The sequence below is a fragment of the Stegostoma tigrinum genome, chromosome 11, assembly GCF_030684315.1.
Source record: "Stegostoma tigrinum isolate sSteTig4 chromosome 11, sSteTig4.hap1, whole genome shotgun sequence".
In the NCBI taxonomy this organism is placed as follows: domain Eukaryota; kingdom Metazoa; phylum Chordata; class Chondrichthyes; order Orectolobiformes; family Stegostomatidae; genus Stegostoma; species Stegostoma tigrinum.
Window position 1 is genome coordinate 65,438,658 of NC_081364.1, and position 13,262 is coordinate 65,451,919.

General features: G+C 43.2%; 1 protein-coding gene across 1 annotated transcript in view; it reads right to left on the bottom strand.

Moving 5' to 3' along the window:
- mst1 (macrophage stimulating 1) overlaps positions 1–13,262 on the bottom strand; it is a 75,766-nt gene that overhangs the window by 41,841 nt on the left and 20,663 nt on the right. Inside the window, exons 5-7 of the mRNA XM_048547729.2 lie at positions 12,136–12,278; positions 8,191–8,311; positions 4,958–5,076 (exon numbers count right to left, since the gene is read on the bottom strand). Of these exons, the coding sequence (XP_048403686.1) occupies positions 4,958–5,076; positions 8,191–8,311; positions 12,136–12,278 (383 nt within the window). The remainder of the gene's footprint in view (positions 1–4,957; positions 5,077–8,190; positions 8,312–12,135; positions 12,279–13,262) is intronic.

Genomic DNA, 13,262 nt, shown 5'->3' on the forward strand with positions numbered 1-13,262 from the left:
CCTGGTATCACTACCCTTTCCTGAAATTTGCCTCTATATCTGCTCTTCTATTTCTCTCAAACTGATAGGGGTCTGATAGTACACTTCCAGCAATATGATTGTTCCTTTTCAGTTATTATGTTCTATCTGTATGGCTTCATTTGAGGAACCTTCTAAGCTGCCATCCCTCCTTATTGTTGTAATAAATTTCCTGATCAATATTGCGACACCTCCTCCTCTTTTACATTCTTCATTGACTCACTTCCCTGTATCCTGGAATATTGAGCTGTCAATCCTGCCCCTATCAGTGACAGCAACGACATCATATGCCTATGTTTTAATTTGTGCCAGCGAATCATGTACCTTGTAGATCAGATTCATTGTATATATCCAACCTTGTCAAACTCCCTCTGCATTCTCTGGCTCATAATCTCTCTGCCTTCATAACTTGCTTGTTGTCTTTGCGAAGCATATCCCCCACTGCTAAACCTTTACCCCCTTGTCAAGTTAGTTTAAGCTCTGCCCAACCTAGCAACCTCCCTGCAATATGCTGGTCCCATTCCCATTCAGGTCCAAACCATTCCTCCATGTACAGGTTCCACCATCCTCATAAAACAGTCCCAATGTCCCATAAATCTAAGGCCATCCCTCTAATACCATCTCCAGCCATGCATTCATCTGGACTACCTTATTTATATACTCAGCAGCGCATGGCAATGGAAATATTCCAGAGGTTACTATCTTTTGGGTCCTATTTTTTAAGCTACTTTCTAACTCACTAAATTCTGTTTGCAAGACAACATCCCTTTTCCTACCTATGTCATTGGTACCACTATGTACCACCATCTCTGTTTGCCCTTCCCACTTCAGAATCCCCTGCAGTCATTCGGTGACATCACTGGTATTGGCTTTAGGGAGGCAACATACCATCCTGGAATCTTTTTTACGGCTGCAGATATGCCCACAATTGAATCCCTTACCACGATAGCCTTACAGTTCTTTTTCCTCCCCTCTTGTGTAGTAAACCCATCCACAGTGCCAGGATGTTGGCTGCCATTGCTTTTGCAGTCATCTCCCCCAACAGTATGCAAAACGGTATATCTGTTCAAAAAGGGGGATGGCCACAGGGGCCTCCCGTAATGTCTACTCTACCTAGCCTGGTGGTGTTCCCTGCCCTTTCTGGAGTTTGACCACCTCGCTGAATGAACCATCCAGCATTGCAGATGCTCCACAGTGAATTCACTCAGCTCCAAAATGCCGATCAGCAGTAGTCTTAGCTGGGCATGTTTGGAAATGAAACCCTGTGCAGCTACAGTACGCAGGCAGAGCGATGGAACTTGAACAAATCTTTCAAAGATCAGGATACAGACACAAGGATCTGAATAGCCTCAATATGTATCACATGTTCTTATCATATTTGATCCTTATTGAATTCTTAGAGGGCTTTACAGGGTTAGTGCTGAGAGGTTGCTTCCCCTTGTGGGAGAGTCTAAAAGCGTACAGTATAATCTCAGACTAAGGAGTTACACATGTAAGGCAAAAATGAGGAGGAATTTCTTCTCTCAGAGGGTAGTGAATCTGTGGAATTCCTTATTGCTGGCAGCTGCAGAGGTTGGGTCATTAAATGTATTTGAGGCTGACACGGACTGATTTATAACCAGTAAAGGATTCAAGGGTTATGGGAATAAGGCAGGAAAGTGAAGTTGTGGATTATCAGATTACCCATAGTCTCATTGAATGGTGGAGTAGATTTAATGGGCCAAGTGGCCTCTTTCTATTTCTAGGTCTTATGTTCTGATGGTCTTACATACAAATACTTTTTACTTAATTAAAACATATAAAATAAACAGAGGGTTAGATAGGGTGGATAGGGAGAGTCTTTTTCCTAGGATGGTGATGCCGAGCACGAGGGGGCATAGCTTTAAATTGAGGGGTGAAAGATATAGGACAGATGTCAGAGGTAGTTTCTTTACTCAGAGAGTAGTAAGGGAATGGAACGCTTTGCCTGCAATGGTAGTAGATTCGCCAACTTTAGGTACATTTAAGTGGTCATTGGATAAGCATATCGACGTATATGGAATAGTGTAGATTAGATGGCCTTCAGATCGGTGTGACAGGTTGGCACAACATCGAGGGCCGAAGGGCCTGTACTGTGCTGTAATGTTCTATGTTATATGTTATATGTTCTATGTACTTTAAAAGCTCACCCAGTCCACCCTCTGCTACAGCCTCCTTCCATCTTTCCTCATCTAAATCTATCATTGTGACCATTCCCAGTCATGTGCCAGTCTAACTCATATTTTAGTGAGTATTTAACCTGCCTCTTTTTAAAGTGAAAAAGAATCTTTTGTCTATCCATTCCTATCATGTTTACCCATGCAGCTCTGGTAAATCTCCGTATCCTCTCCACTTTCCAATATTGGTTCTATAATATGATGATCAGAACTGGATGCAGTACCCTAATGTAATCTAACTCAAGTTTAAGACAGGTTACACTTGATTTCATGACTTTTCAATTCAACACATTGGAGGGTCTCCAGGCCTCTTCTGACCAATTAATATTGGGGTAGTTGAGATCCCCCCCATAATAATTAAACTACCTTTTCAATACAATTTCCAAATCTGTCTGCATATTTCTTCTTTCATGTCCCTTCCACTATTAGAGTTTGTAAACTACAATTATCAATGTGATTGATCCTTTCTTTTCTTTTTCCGCTATTTGTATTCTAATGGCCTCTTGCTATAGCTATTTCCCGTATTCTGGCTAATGCTGCGATATCCTGAACAAGTTCAGCTACATCATCTCCCTGTTTACACTCACTGTGTTTCTCACATTATTTGTCGCTTCAATGTATAATTCCTAGTGCTGACTTTTCTGGAGCCATAGTTGAATAATCCATCCCAATGTCTTGTTCTTCCCAATATGTGTTTGCTTCCAATTTCTCTGTTTTATTACAGACAAACATCTTAACTCATTTTAGTCAAATTTCCTTTCACTTTCTATTTAACTACATTTATGGGTAACTTTTCCATAACTCAACTTAGTCCCTTGCCTTCAGTGTCCTCCCTCCCTTTATTCCTTCCTATGCTTCAATCACTATTATTATATAAATTTGAGCTGCTTACATTTCTGCAGCTCCCTCCACCCAGCTTAGTAATTTAAAGCCTTCATCACGTCCCTATTTGCATTTTCTGCTCAGACTGGGTATCCATACTGCTGCATTTAGGGCCTGTGCCACAGCACAGCTCCTTCCTGACCACTGTCCCACCAAAAGCAGCCCCACAGTTAACAAGACTTGCATCAATTTGCTGCTGACTGTCCGATGTCCAGATTAGATCTGTCCTGCTTCCTGCTCCTGTTTGCTTCTCCCTAACTCTCCATTGTTACATTTATTTACTATCTTCCAGGCCAGAGCCTTCCAAAAGTCCTTTCTCCTCAGCTAAGATTTGCCGTGCACTATGATTAGTCCAAACTATGACTGAGTCCATCCTATTTCTTGTGCTTTCCCCCACCTCCATCACAACTCTGATACAGTCTCCCTTGTCTTCAACCAGCACATATCGCTAACATGATCTCATCACTAAACTCACTGTTCTCTTCCTGCTTTCCCCCACATCAGTTCCCATTGTAACAACTTGGTCCCCTCCACCATCAACCTTACCTCTTCTGGTACGGCAAGATTTGGACACAGGAGCTACAACATTCCTAACTCTAACCCTATCACCATTCACCACCTCCCACATCACTCTCTGGAGCCCAAAATGTGGCTTTACCTTCCACATCAATGTGCATGCACCTACACCCACAGTAAACCTTCTTCACAATGCACCCTTGTCTAAAATGGAGACCCTGCACACAGATAAGAGGAATGTTTTACCAAATTCACCGATCTGACGATATATTAGAGCCTGAGTTCCCTGCCACTTTTCAATTTATTGTCCCAACCTGACCTTTAGCCGCCCCCTCTGTTTGAGTCAGGCACAAGCTGAAGGGATGGCCTTTCATCTTCCCATACTGCATTAAGCCCTCTGGGCTTAATATTGACTGTCACAGCTTCAGCTCTCAGCCATAGCTCTCGTTTTCTCTCCAGTGGTGTTGGCAGTATGGAATGGGCTTGGGGGGTAAGACAGCAGCCTGTTTCTTGAGGTCAGGGTTCTTGCTAGAACACTGTGCAGATCAGATGGTCTCTACCCAGAATTATTAGAATTGGAAGACACTCCACATCAGAAATGCATAAGACACATGAAGTATATGCTTATGTCTGTTTTCTCTAGCTTGTTTTTGCTGGTACAGATCATTAGCCTCAGGCCAGAGGCTGAAACATGAGGGACAGCACTTTGCAACTTGCAAAGGCTGTCCAGGAGCCTCTTACACTCATACCACCTGTCATTGGTGTGCGTGGAATAGAATTTGCAGGTTGAGGTTTTTGTCACCTACCGTGACCATCAGCTCCTGGAGTGAGACTTGAACCTGGTGCTTCTGACTTAGAGGGATGCATCCCGCTGCACTACGAGGCTACCCTCCATTCATGTTACTGCCATCCAAATTGTTTAAAATGATGAAGGTTACCTCAAATGTGCCAGTGGGCATTGGCATGGGCCAGTGCATCACTGAGCCACACAGGCAGAAGATGCAGAATGGAACTCAAGTTGGCTCCATTGATTTCACTCTCCAGGAGTTGAAGAGTGGAGGGTCAGCCAGGAGTTTCCATCCAACAAGTTCCACTGGGAAATGCGCATACGAGGGCTGGATTAGACTTGCATGCAATTCCTTCTGTAACAGTAGTCCCGATATTCACTGATACATATCAGGAATAGTTGGATGAGGAAAGGAAGGAGTGCTCTTGTATCTGTGTCTATACCTTAACAAGAGTCAACACTGAAAAGGAAACAAGCTGAAATGCTTATCCAAGAGTAGCTAGATAAAAATGCACACTCTATTTTCTAGATTGATTTCCATTTTAGGTTCTTCACTTACCACATTTCCGTATGTTGCAGTATTCACGCTCAACAGCAGGGTGAGTGGTATAACACCAGGGACGGAGTGACCCATCAGGATTGCGGCAGTAGTTATTGTCCAAGTTCTTCTCAGGGTACCTTGATCCACAAGAAAGGAGGGAAACCACAATAGATATTAGTGACTGAACTGAGGCTAACCAGGAACAATCTGGCCTACAAAATGACACTTTACCTGAATCCTGATGCTAAGAAAAGGCTGTCCAATTGCCTAGCATTGCATTGGATGTGAAGCTACTCCGGACAAATGAGGTTAAAATCTACGTTGCAGGGCTTTTGTAAGGTCTGAACCTTGACATTTTGGACGGTACGCATCCTGCTGGGACCCAAAGTACTTTCTGATATGTGCCCAACTCTTGGGAAAGTTACCCAGATGGCAGGGCTTAGTAGCATTCACATCATAGAACTGTAAAATCCCTACAGTGTGGAAGGAGTCATTTGGCCCACTGAGTCCACACTGACCCTCTGAAAAACATTCCTTATGGCTAACCCACCTAGTCTGCACATCCTGAGACATGACAGGCAATTTAGCATGGCAAGTCTGCCTAAACTGCACATTTCTGGATTTTGGGAGCAAACCAGAGCATTCAGAAGAATCCCAAGTAGAGATGGGGAGAATGTGAAAACTCTACCCTGACAGTCACCCAAGTCTAGAATCAAATCCAGGAGCCCAGCACTGTGAGGCATTACTTAGAGGTATCCCGCAAATGCCCAATTATGAAATTCCAACATCACAAGAGGCAGTCAGGCAGCTAGGGAGGCACAAATATCACATCTCACTGGGGCATCGCACCGGAAATCAAGTCCAACTATTCCTGCTGTCATAAACCTAACAATTCCACAATTCATCTGATGTCCAGATCTAGATAGACAGAAAACATGGAGTACGTACTAATCAAAAGTTATTTTATTGGAAGTAATTAGAGTATAGCTACAGGTGAGCAATGATGAACTATTAGCATACAATTCTCCTAATTAACAGGAAACATAGAATTTAGGAGCTGAAGTAGGCCATTCAGCCTTTCAAGTCTGTCCCATCATTCAACATAATCATGATTCAATATCTGCTCCTGCTTTCAAGCCCTTTGATCCCTTTAGCCTTAAGAACTATATCTAATTCCTTCTTGAATACATTCAAAGTGCTGGTCTCAGGCTCACACTGTCTCAACACTCTCTGGCTGAAGATATTTCATCTCATCTCAGTCCTAAACCACGTATCCTAAGACTGTGACCCCAGTACTGCACTCTCCATCATCAGGAACTTCTTTCCTGCATTTATCCTACCTGGTCCTGTCAGAATATAATAGGTTTCTGTGAGATTACCCCTCATTCTTCTAAACTCGAGGGGGTATAGTACTAACAGAACCAGTCTTTCTTCATAAGTCAGTGCTATCTTCTCAGGAATCAGACTGGTAAATCTTTGTTGCACTCCCCCCAGTAGCCAAAACATTCTTCCTCAGATAGGGAGACCAAAAGGTCTGAATGAGATAGCTGAGGAGTTGTAGCAGCATTGGTGGTGATCTTGCAAGAATTGCAGGAGTCAGAGAGGGTCCCAGTGGGTGGGAAAATGGCTAATGTAACACCCCTGTTTAAAGACAAGAAATGCAGGCTAGGTAGCCTGACCTCAACCATCAATAAGATTTTAGAATCCATTAGCAAGCATGAAATTGAAGAATGCTTGGAAACGCACAGTAAAATAGGGCAGAATCAGCACAGCTTTGACAAAGGGAGGCCATGCCTGGCAAAGCTGTTACAATTCTTTGAGGAGGTAATGAGCCAGTTAAACAAAGCAATGTCAGTAGTCGTGATGTATTTGAATTTCCAGATTCTGACCAGCACATGGCACTGGTAACAATCCTGAGATCACTACCTTAGATCCTATTTTTAAATAGTTTTTTAACTGCCTGTATTCTGCTTTTAGGTACTCATCCATTTTTTAAATCTGCATCATTGGAACTGATGTGTACCCACAACTTACAACAGAGACATCATAGATCATAAAATCCCCACAGTGTGGAAACAGGCCCTTTAGCCCAACAAGTCCACACCAACCCTCAAAGCGTCCCACTCAGACCCATGCTCCTAATCTATACATCCCCAAACACTAAGGGCAATTTAGCCTGCCAATTTAACTAATCTGCATATCTTTGGACTGTGGGAGGAAACCGGAGCACCTGGAGGAAATCCACGCAGACACAGGGAGAATGTGCAAACAGTCACCCGAGGGTAGAATCAACCCTGAGTTCCTGGCACTGTGAGGCAGCAGTGCTAACCACTGAGCCACCATGCTGCCCATCTAGGGGGTTCATGTACATAACTCTTTGAAGTTTGCATTACATGTATACAGGGTGGTTAAGAAGGCATTTAGCACACTTGCCTTCATTGCTCGAACTTTGAGTATAGGAGTTGGGACATCATGTTGAGTTTGTACAGAATGTTGGTAAAGCCTCTTCTGGAGTACGGCGTGCAGTTCTGGTTGTCCTGTTACATGAAGGATATTATTAAGCTAGGGAGGGTTAGGAAAAGATTTATCAGGGCATAACTGGGAATGGAGGGTTTGAATTATAAGGAGAGGCTAGATAGGTCGGGACTTTTTCACTGGAGTGTAAGAGGCTGAGAGGTGACCTTATAGAGGTTTAAACAATCTTCAGAGTATAAATAAATTGAATAAATAAAGGTGGGGATTTCAAGACAAGGGGGCATATGTTTAAGGTGAGAAGAGAAAGATTTTTAAAAACACATGAGGCGCAAATGCTTTTACCGAGAGAGTGGTTCGTTCGTAGAATGAACTTTCAGACGAAGTGGTGGATGCAGGCACAGTTATAATATATAAAAGACCTTTGGGTAGGTACTTAAATAAGAAATGTTTGCATAGAAATGGGCAAAGTGCAGGTGGTTGGGTCTGGTTTAGATTGCGATTATGGTCAGCACGGACTGGTTGGACCAAAGGCTGTATGACTCAATGACTCTATAACCACTCTGGGATGTTGATTACTGGGCCTTCCTCCAGAATAGTCTGTAGCTGCTGTTTGACCTTAGCACTCAGGAGGCAAGGAATTTTCCTGGAATTTCATTTTAGCCATAGAATGTCTATCCATTTCCCTTAAAACTGTTGCCCCAATTACTGGAGCATTCAGGTGCCTCAGTCATAATTTTGTACTGTCTGGTTTGAACATTGCAATAACAGCCACGTACTTCTCTGGTTGGTAGTTATGTGCATGTGGATAACTGAGATCCCAGCGTTGACACTCTCTCCCACTCTCTGTGTGGTCCATGAAGCCAGAGTAATCCTCACCATTGCACATCAAACATTCCTCTGAGGGACAAAAAGATAGAAAGGCACGTGTCAGATATTTGTTCAGGAGTATTCCTGCATCTGTTGAAAAGTGATGATGATTCTCTGTTTCTCCATCTATTGCTTATCATTGAAGATTATACTTTGCTGTTTGCTCCTTCATGTCCGCTTTCACAGGTCAACCGGAGCAGTTGTCTTAGTTCAGGGCACTGCTCTTCCCAAATTATCAATTGGCCACTCTTCATCAGTTGCCAAGACACATTATCTTCAAACACCAAGGCACGGCCTCCTTGGCCACTCAAAGTAGTGTCTCTGGTGTTAACTGTGTTGTCAGGGGAAACATGCATTATCTTCTGACTCTTTACAAGATGCAAAGGAAATAAAAGACATGATTTAGAAAGTTTGTTTCACAAATTCTCTTACTTACAGGAGATCGGATGTTTTATTCAGCAAATGACATGATTATTGGATGCTGATTGTTTGACACCTGTATTTCAAAACTTGTGTGGACACAGAATTAGGTGGGAAATAATATGTGAAGAACTTTGATATTGTCATGGTTGACCATTCAACGACTGTGTTGTGTAACAAATGGCAGCAAATATGGCTGGTATACACGAAAAAGTAGTAACTGATTACCAAATGTTATTGCTTATTTAAGGTTTGGTTTAGATTAGACTCCCTACAGTGTGGAAACAGGTCCTTCAACCCAACAAGTCCACACCGCCCTTTGAAGCATCCCACTCAGGCCGATTCCCTTATAACGCAGACACCCCTGAACACTATGGGCAATTTAGCATGGCCGATCCACCTACCCTGCACATCTTTGGACTGTGGGAGGAAACCGGAGCACCCGGAGGAAACCCAAGCAGACACGGGGAGAATGTGCAGACTCCACACAGACAGTCGCCCGACGCTGGAATCGAACCTGGGTCCCTGGTGCTGTGAGGCTGCAGTGCTAACCACTGAGCCACCGTGTCGCCCCATGTGAAGATTTTTTGGTCGGGTTGTGGATGAGTTTGTTGGCTTACTCACCAAAGTGGCTGGTTATCGTACAGACGTTTCATCGCCATGCTAGGTAACATTATCAGTGTGGCCTCCAATGAAGCGATGTTGTTCTAGTCCACTTGGTATTTATATGATCCAGTCTGTTAAGCTGGGTTCTGTCATTTCTAGTTCTGTTCTGTGCTGGCATTGTGTCATTTCCATTTTTGTTCTGGGTTTGTATTCGGGGTCTAATTCCACATGTTTGTTGATTATATTATGGGTTAAAAACCAGACCTCTAGAAATTCCGTACGTGCGTGTGGTCAGCTTGAGCTAGGATGGTCATGTTTTTCCAGTTAAATTGATGGTCTTCATTGTCTGAGTGCACTGAGTCTCGTTGTCAGTTCTGATATGTTCTTGATATAGGGTAGCGTGGCAGCAATCATGCCAACGTCCACAAACAAAGCTGAGTTAGGACACTATTCAAATGGGCCAACACTCACTGCAACACGCAAGAAGTATGCAAGAAGGTAAAAGTGCATCTATACAAGGTCTTTGCTAACAACAGATATCCAACAAATTCATCCACAAGTGCCTACCAGATAGACAATGCCAAAAGGACATAGTACGCCCAAATATACTGGCCACACTACCCTATATCAAGAACAGTCAACAAGACTCCTTACAACCACTAGGAATCATGGTAGCACACAAACTAACAGCCACACTATGACAAACATGCACAAGGACCAAAGACCCCACACCCTTGTGATGTAGGACTGACGTAGTTTATAAAATACCATGCAATGACTGCAGCAAACATTACATTGGCCAGACAGGAAGAAAACTAGCCATCGGGATCCACGAACACCAGCTGGCGGAAAAATGACATGACAAACTTTCCCTCATTTCAGTTTACTTAGACAATGAAGGCCATCAATTTAACTGGGATAACATGACCACCCTAGCTCAAGCTAAACACAGACATGTACAGGAATTCCTAGAAGCCTGGTTTCCAACTTGTAATGCAATCAGCAAACATGAGGAATTAAACCCCGTATACAAACCTATGCAGAACAGAACTGGAAATGACACAACCCAACTTAACATGCTGGATCATATAAATACCAAACAGAATAGAACAACTTTGCTTCATCAGAGGCCACACTGATGATGTTACCTCGCATGGTGACAAATGTCTGTACAATAACCAGCCAGCTCGGCAAGTAAGGCAACAACCTCATGTTACTGCTTATAGTATATGTTATGTCATTTTCTTCAACCATTCTAGATATTTTTAGCCAACCTGTTCAGAGATGTCATGACACATATCCAGAGCAGAAAGGATTTAAATCCAGTCCTTATGATGTTGACGACTTCCTGATGATTCTGATAGAGATCCTGTGTCTGTGTTACCTCTTTCAAATGGCATTCTAGTTAAGCTCAACAATCTAGTTAAGTCCAACAACTGTAATGAAATAATGGCCACTTAAACTATTTTAGTGATGACAGTTGAGGGAATAATAGTCAAAAAATCAGAACTCCCTCTTCTTTGCCTTACATCATGGAACAATTCGGGACCAGTTGGCCAAGTAGATAGGATCGTGGCTTCACATCTCATCTCTTCTGAACCAATGCACCTTGAGAAGTATAGCACTCCCTCACTGGAGTGTCAGCCTGGATTCTGTGCCCAGTCTTTAAATGGTGTCTAAACCCATAGCAAGCCGCATTCAGAAGTGTAAGAACTATCAAATGAGCCATGGTTTACCCAGGGGAATTTTCCGCTTTACTGAATGTTGAGGGAGGGTAGTCCATTGTCTGACATCTCTTTAAAGAAATCTGACTGGCAGGTAATGTTAAGGGAAGACTCGCATTTATTTAACAACCAATTTCACAGCCAATGAAGTACCTTTGAAGTGTTTCTATATATTGTAATAAAGGATACATGGCAACCAATCTACGCTCAGAAAACTTCCACAAAGAACAATGTGATAATCTGCCTTTTCAGTGGCATTGACTGTGGGATTAATATTAGCCAGAGCAACAGGCCAGCACCCATGCTTTAAGAAGGTATTATGTGATTTTTATTCTTACATCACCCAAACAGGGCAATCATCTGGAAGACAGTGCTTCTGACTTCGTGGTACTCCCTCTGTAATGGACTGGAGTGCCAGTCACAAATTTTGTTCTCACATCCTGCAGTAGGGCTTGAACCCAGAACCCTGGCAATCTGAAGGAGGAACGCTGAGACAGGCCTGACACATTGCAAAAAACACGGCATGGCTGCAGCATGTTTTAATGCCCTTGGGTCAGGTGGGCATATGGAACAGTTGCCCTCTATCCTGACCCTGCCATTCACTCTTCCTGAACTTACATGTCTGATGGCTAGGCCACGCAACAGATTGCCCTCTTTGATACCACGCTTAATCATGAACACTGTGCTGGGTCTGCGGAGGCTCTTTGCCAAGTGCCTTGAATTTTTGCACAGAGAGCATAGAACAGTGCAGCACAAGAACGGGTCCTTTGGCCCATGATGTGCCTCACATGACATCAAACGAACTAATCCCTTCTGCCTGGCTTGGTCCATATCCCTCCATCCCTTGCATATTCATGTGCTTATCTAAAAGTCCCTTAAATGCCCCTATTGTATCTGCCTCTACCACCGCCCTTGGCACTGCATTCCAGACTCCTACGACACTCTATGTTAAAAAGTTGCCCCTTATGTCACCTTTGAACTTGCCCCCACCACACCTGAAATGCATGCCCCTCACATTAGACATTTCATTCTGGGAAAAAGCTCCTGACCATCAACCCTGTCAATTCATCCCATAATTTTCTAAACTTCTATTTTCTCCTTTACTTTCATCACATCTCTTGATGGCACAGTCCTCCAGCCGAGTGTTCCAGTCCATAGTGTAACACCAGGGGCCATTCTCATCGTTGTCAGGGTTGCGGCAATAATTCAAATCAAGCCCTTTCTCTGGGAATTGACTAGGCGAGTTTCTGTCAAAAGCAAAAGCCCAGACAATACATCAGTCCTTTGCTACAATCAGACAGCTAGAAATATGACAACTGAGGTTATGAAATGCTATCCTAGTACGCTGCACCCCTACTGCCCCTTTTCCAAATCCCATCATTTTGTATCTTTGCACTGTGCAGTTGGAGAAATAGGAGGATTGACAGGGTGATGAATGGGGAAGAATTGTAGTTTTCATAGCTTCACACTCTACCTTTGGAAAAGTGGTAAGACTCACAGGATAAGGGCTGAGACATGACAAGCCTTTCACGATATTAATGCTTGTCAGTAGTTAGTACAATTCAGCAGCTGGTGAGGTGAGACGTGGGGGTCGGCGGGAGTGCAATAGTGATGGGTGTTGTTGGTGGTTTTTGGTTTATGGGATGCCCAGGGGCATAAGACAGAGGAATGTCTATTACTTCCACCAGTTCCAAATATCGCACTATATGTAAGTGCCACTACAGAATTCAGGGTCAGAGCTCCACACACCTGTTATCAAGATGTTTTATTTTAAATCTTTATTTAGAATGTCATCAATTGGATGTTTACCTATATTTTGCCCTTTATTTTTAGAAACAACACATTACAAAGCAGAAAAATACTGGCTACAGCATTTGCAAGGAGCACATGCTGCTCTACTGGAGTCACTGTGCCTAAAATAGACTAAAGATGTCACTCTGATTTATACCCTCACCAGCCCATATGAACATATCACGGGCTGGGCACTGCTGGGTAGGGAACAGGATCATGACATTAAAAAATGGCTTGACCCCGATTCCCACTTCAGAGGTGAAAATCAGGACCAAGAAATCAGTTTACAATAAGTGAAAAATGCATCCTGTAATGTGATGGAAGACAATACAAAAGCAAGTTATCACCGAGCTGCAATTTGAAGGAGTGCAGCAAGATCAACCAGCCTGGGCCTTGCTGAGAGCATTTGCTAAGTCTGGATGGGAGGAAAAAGCAATCTG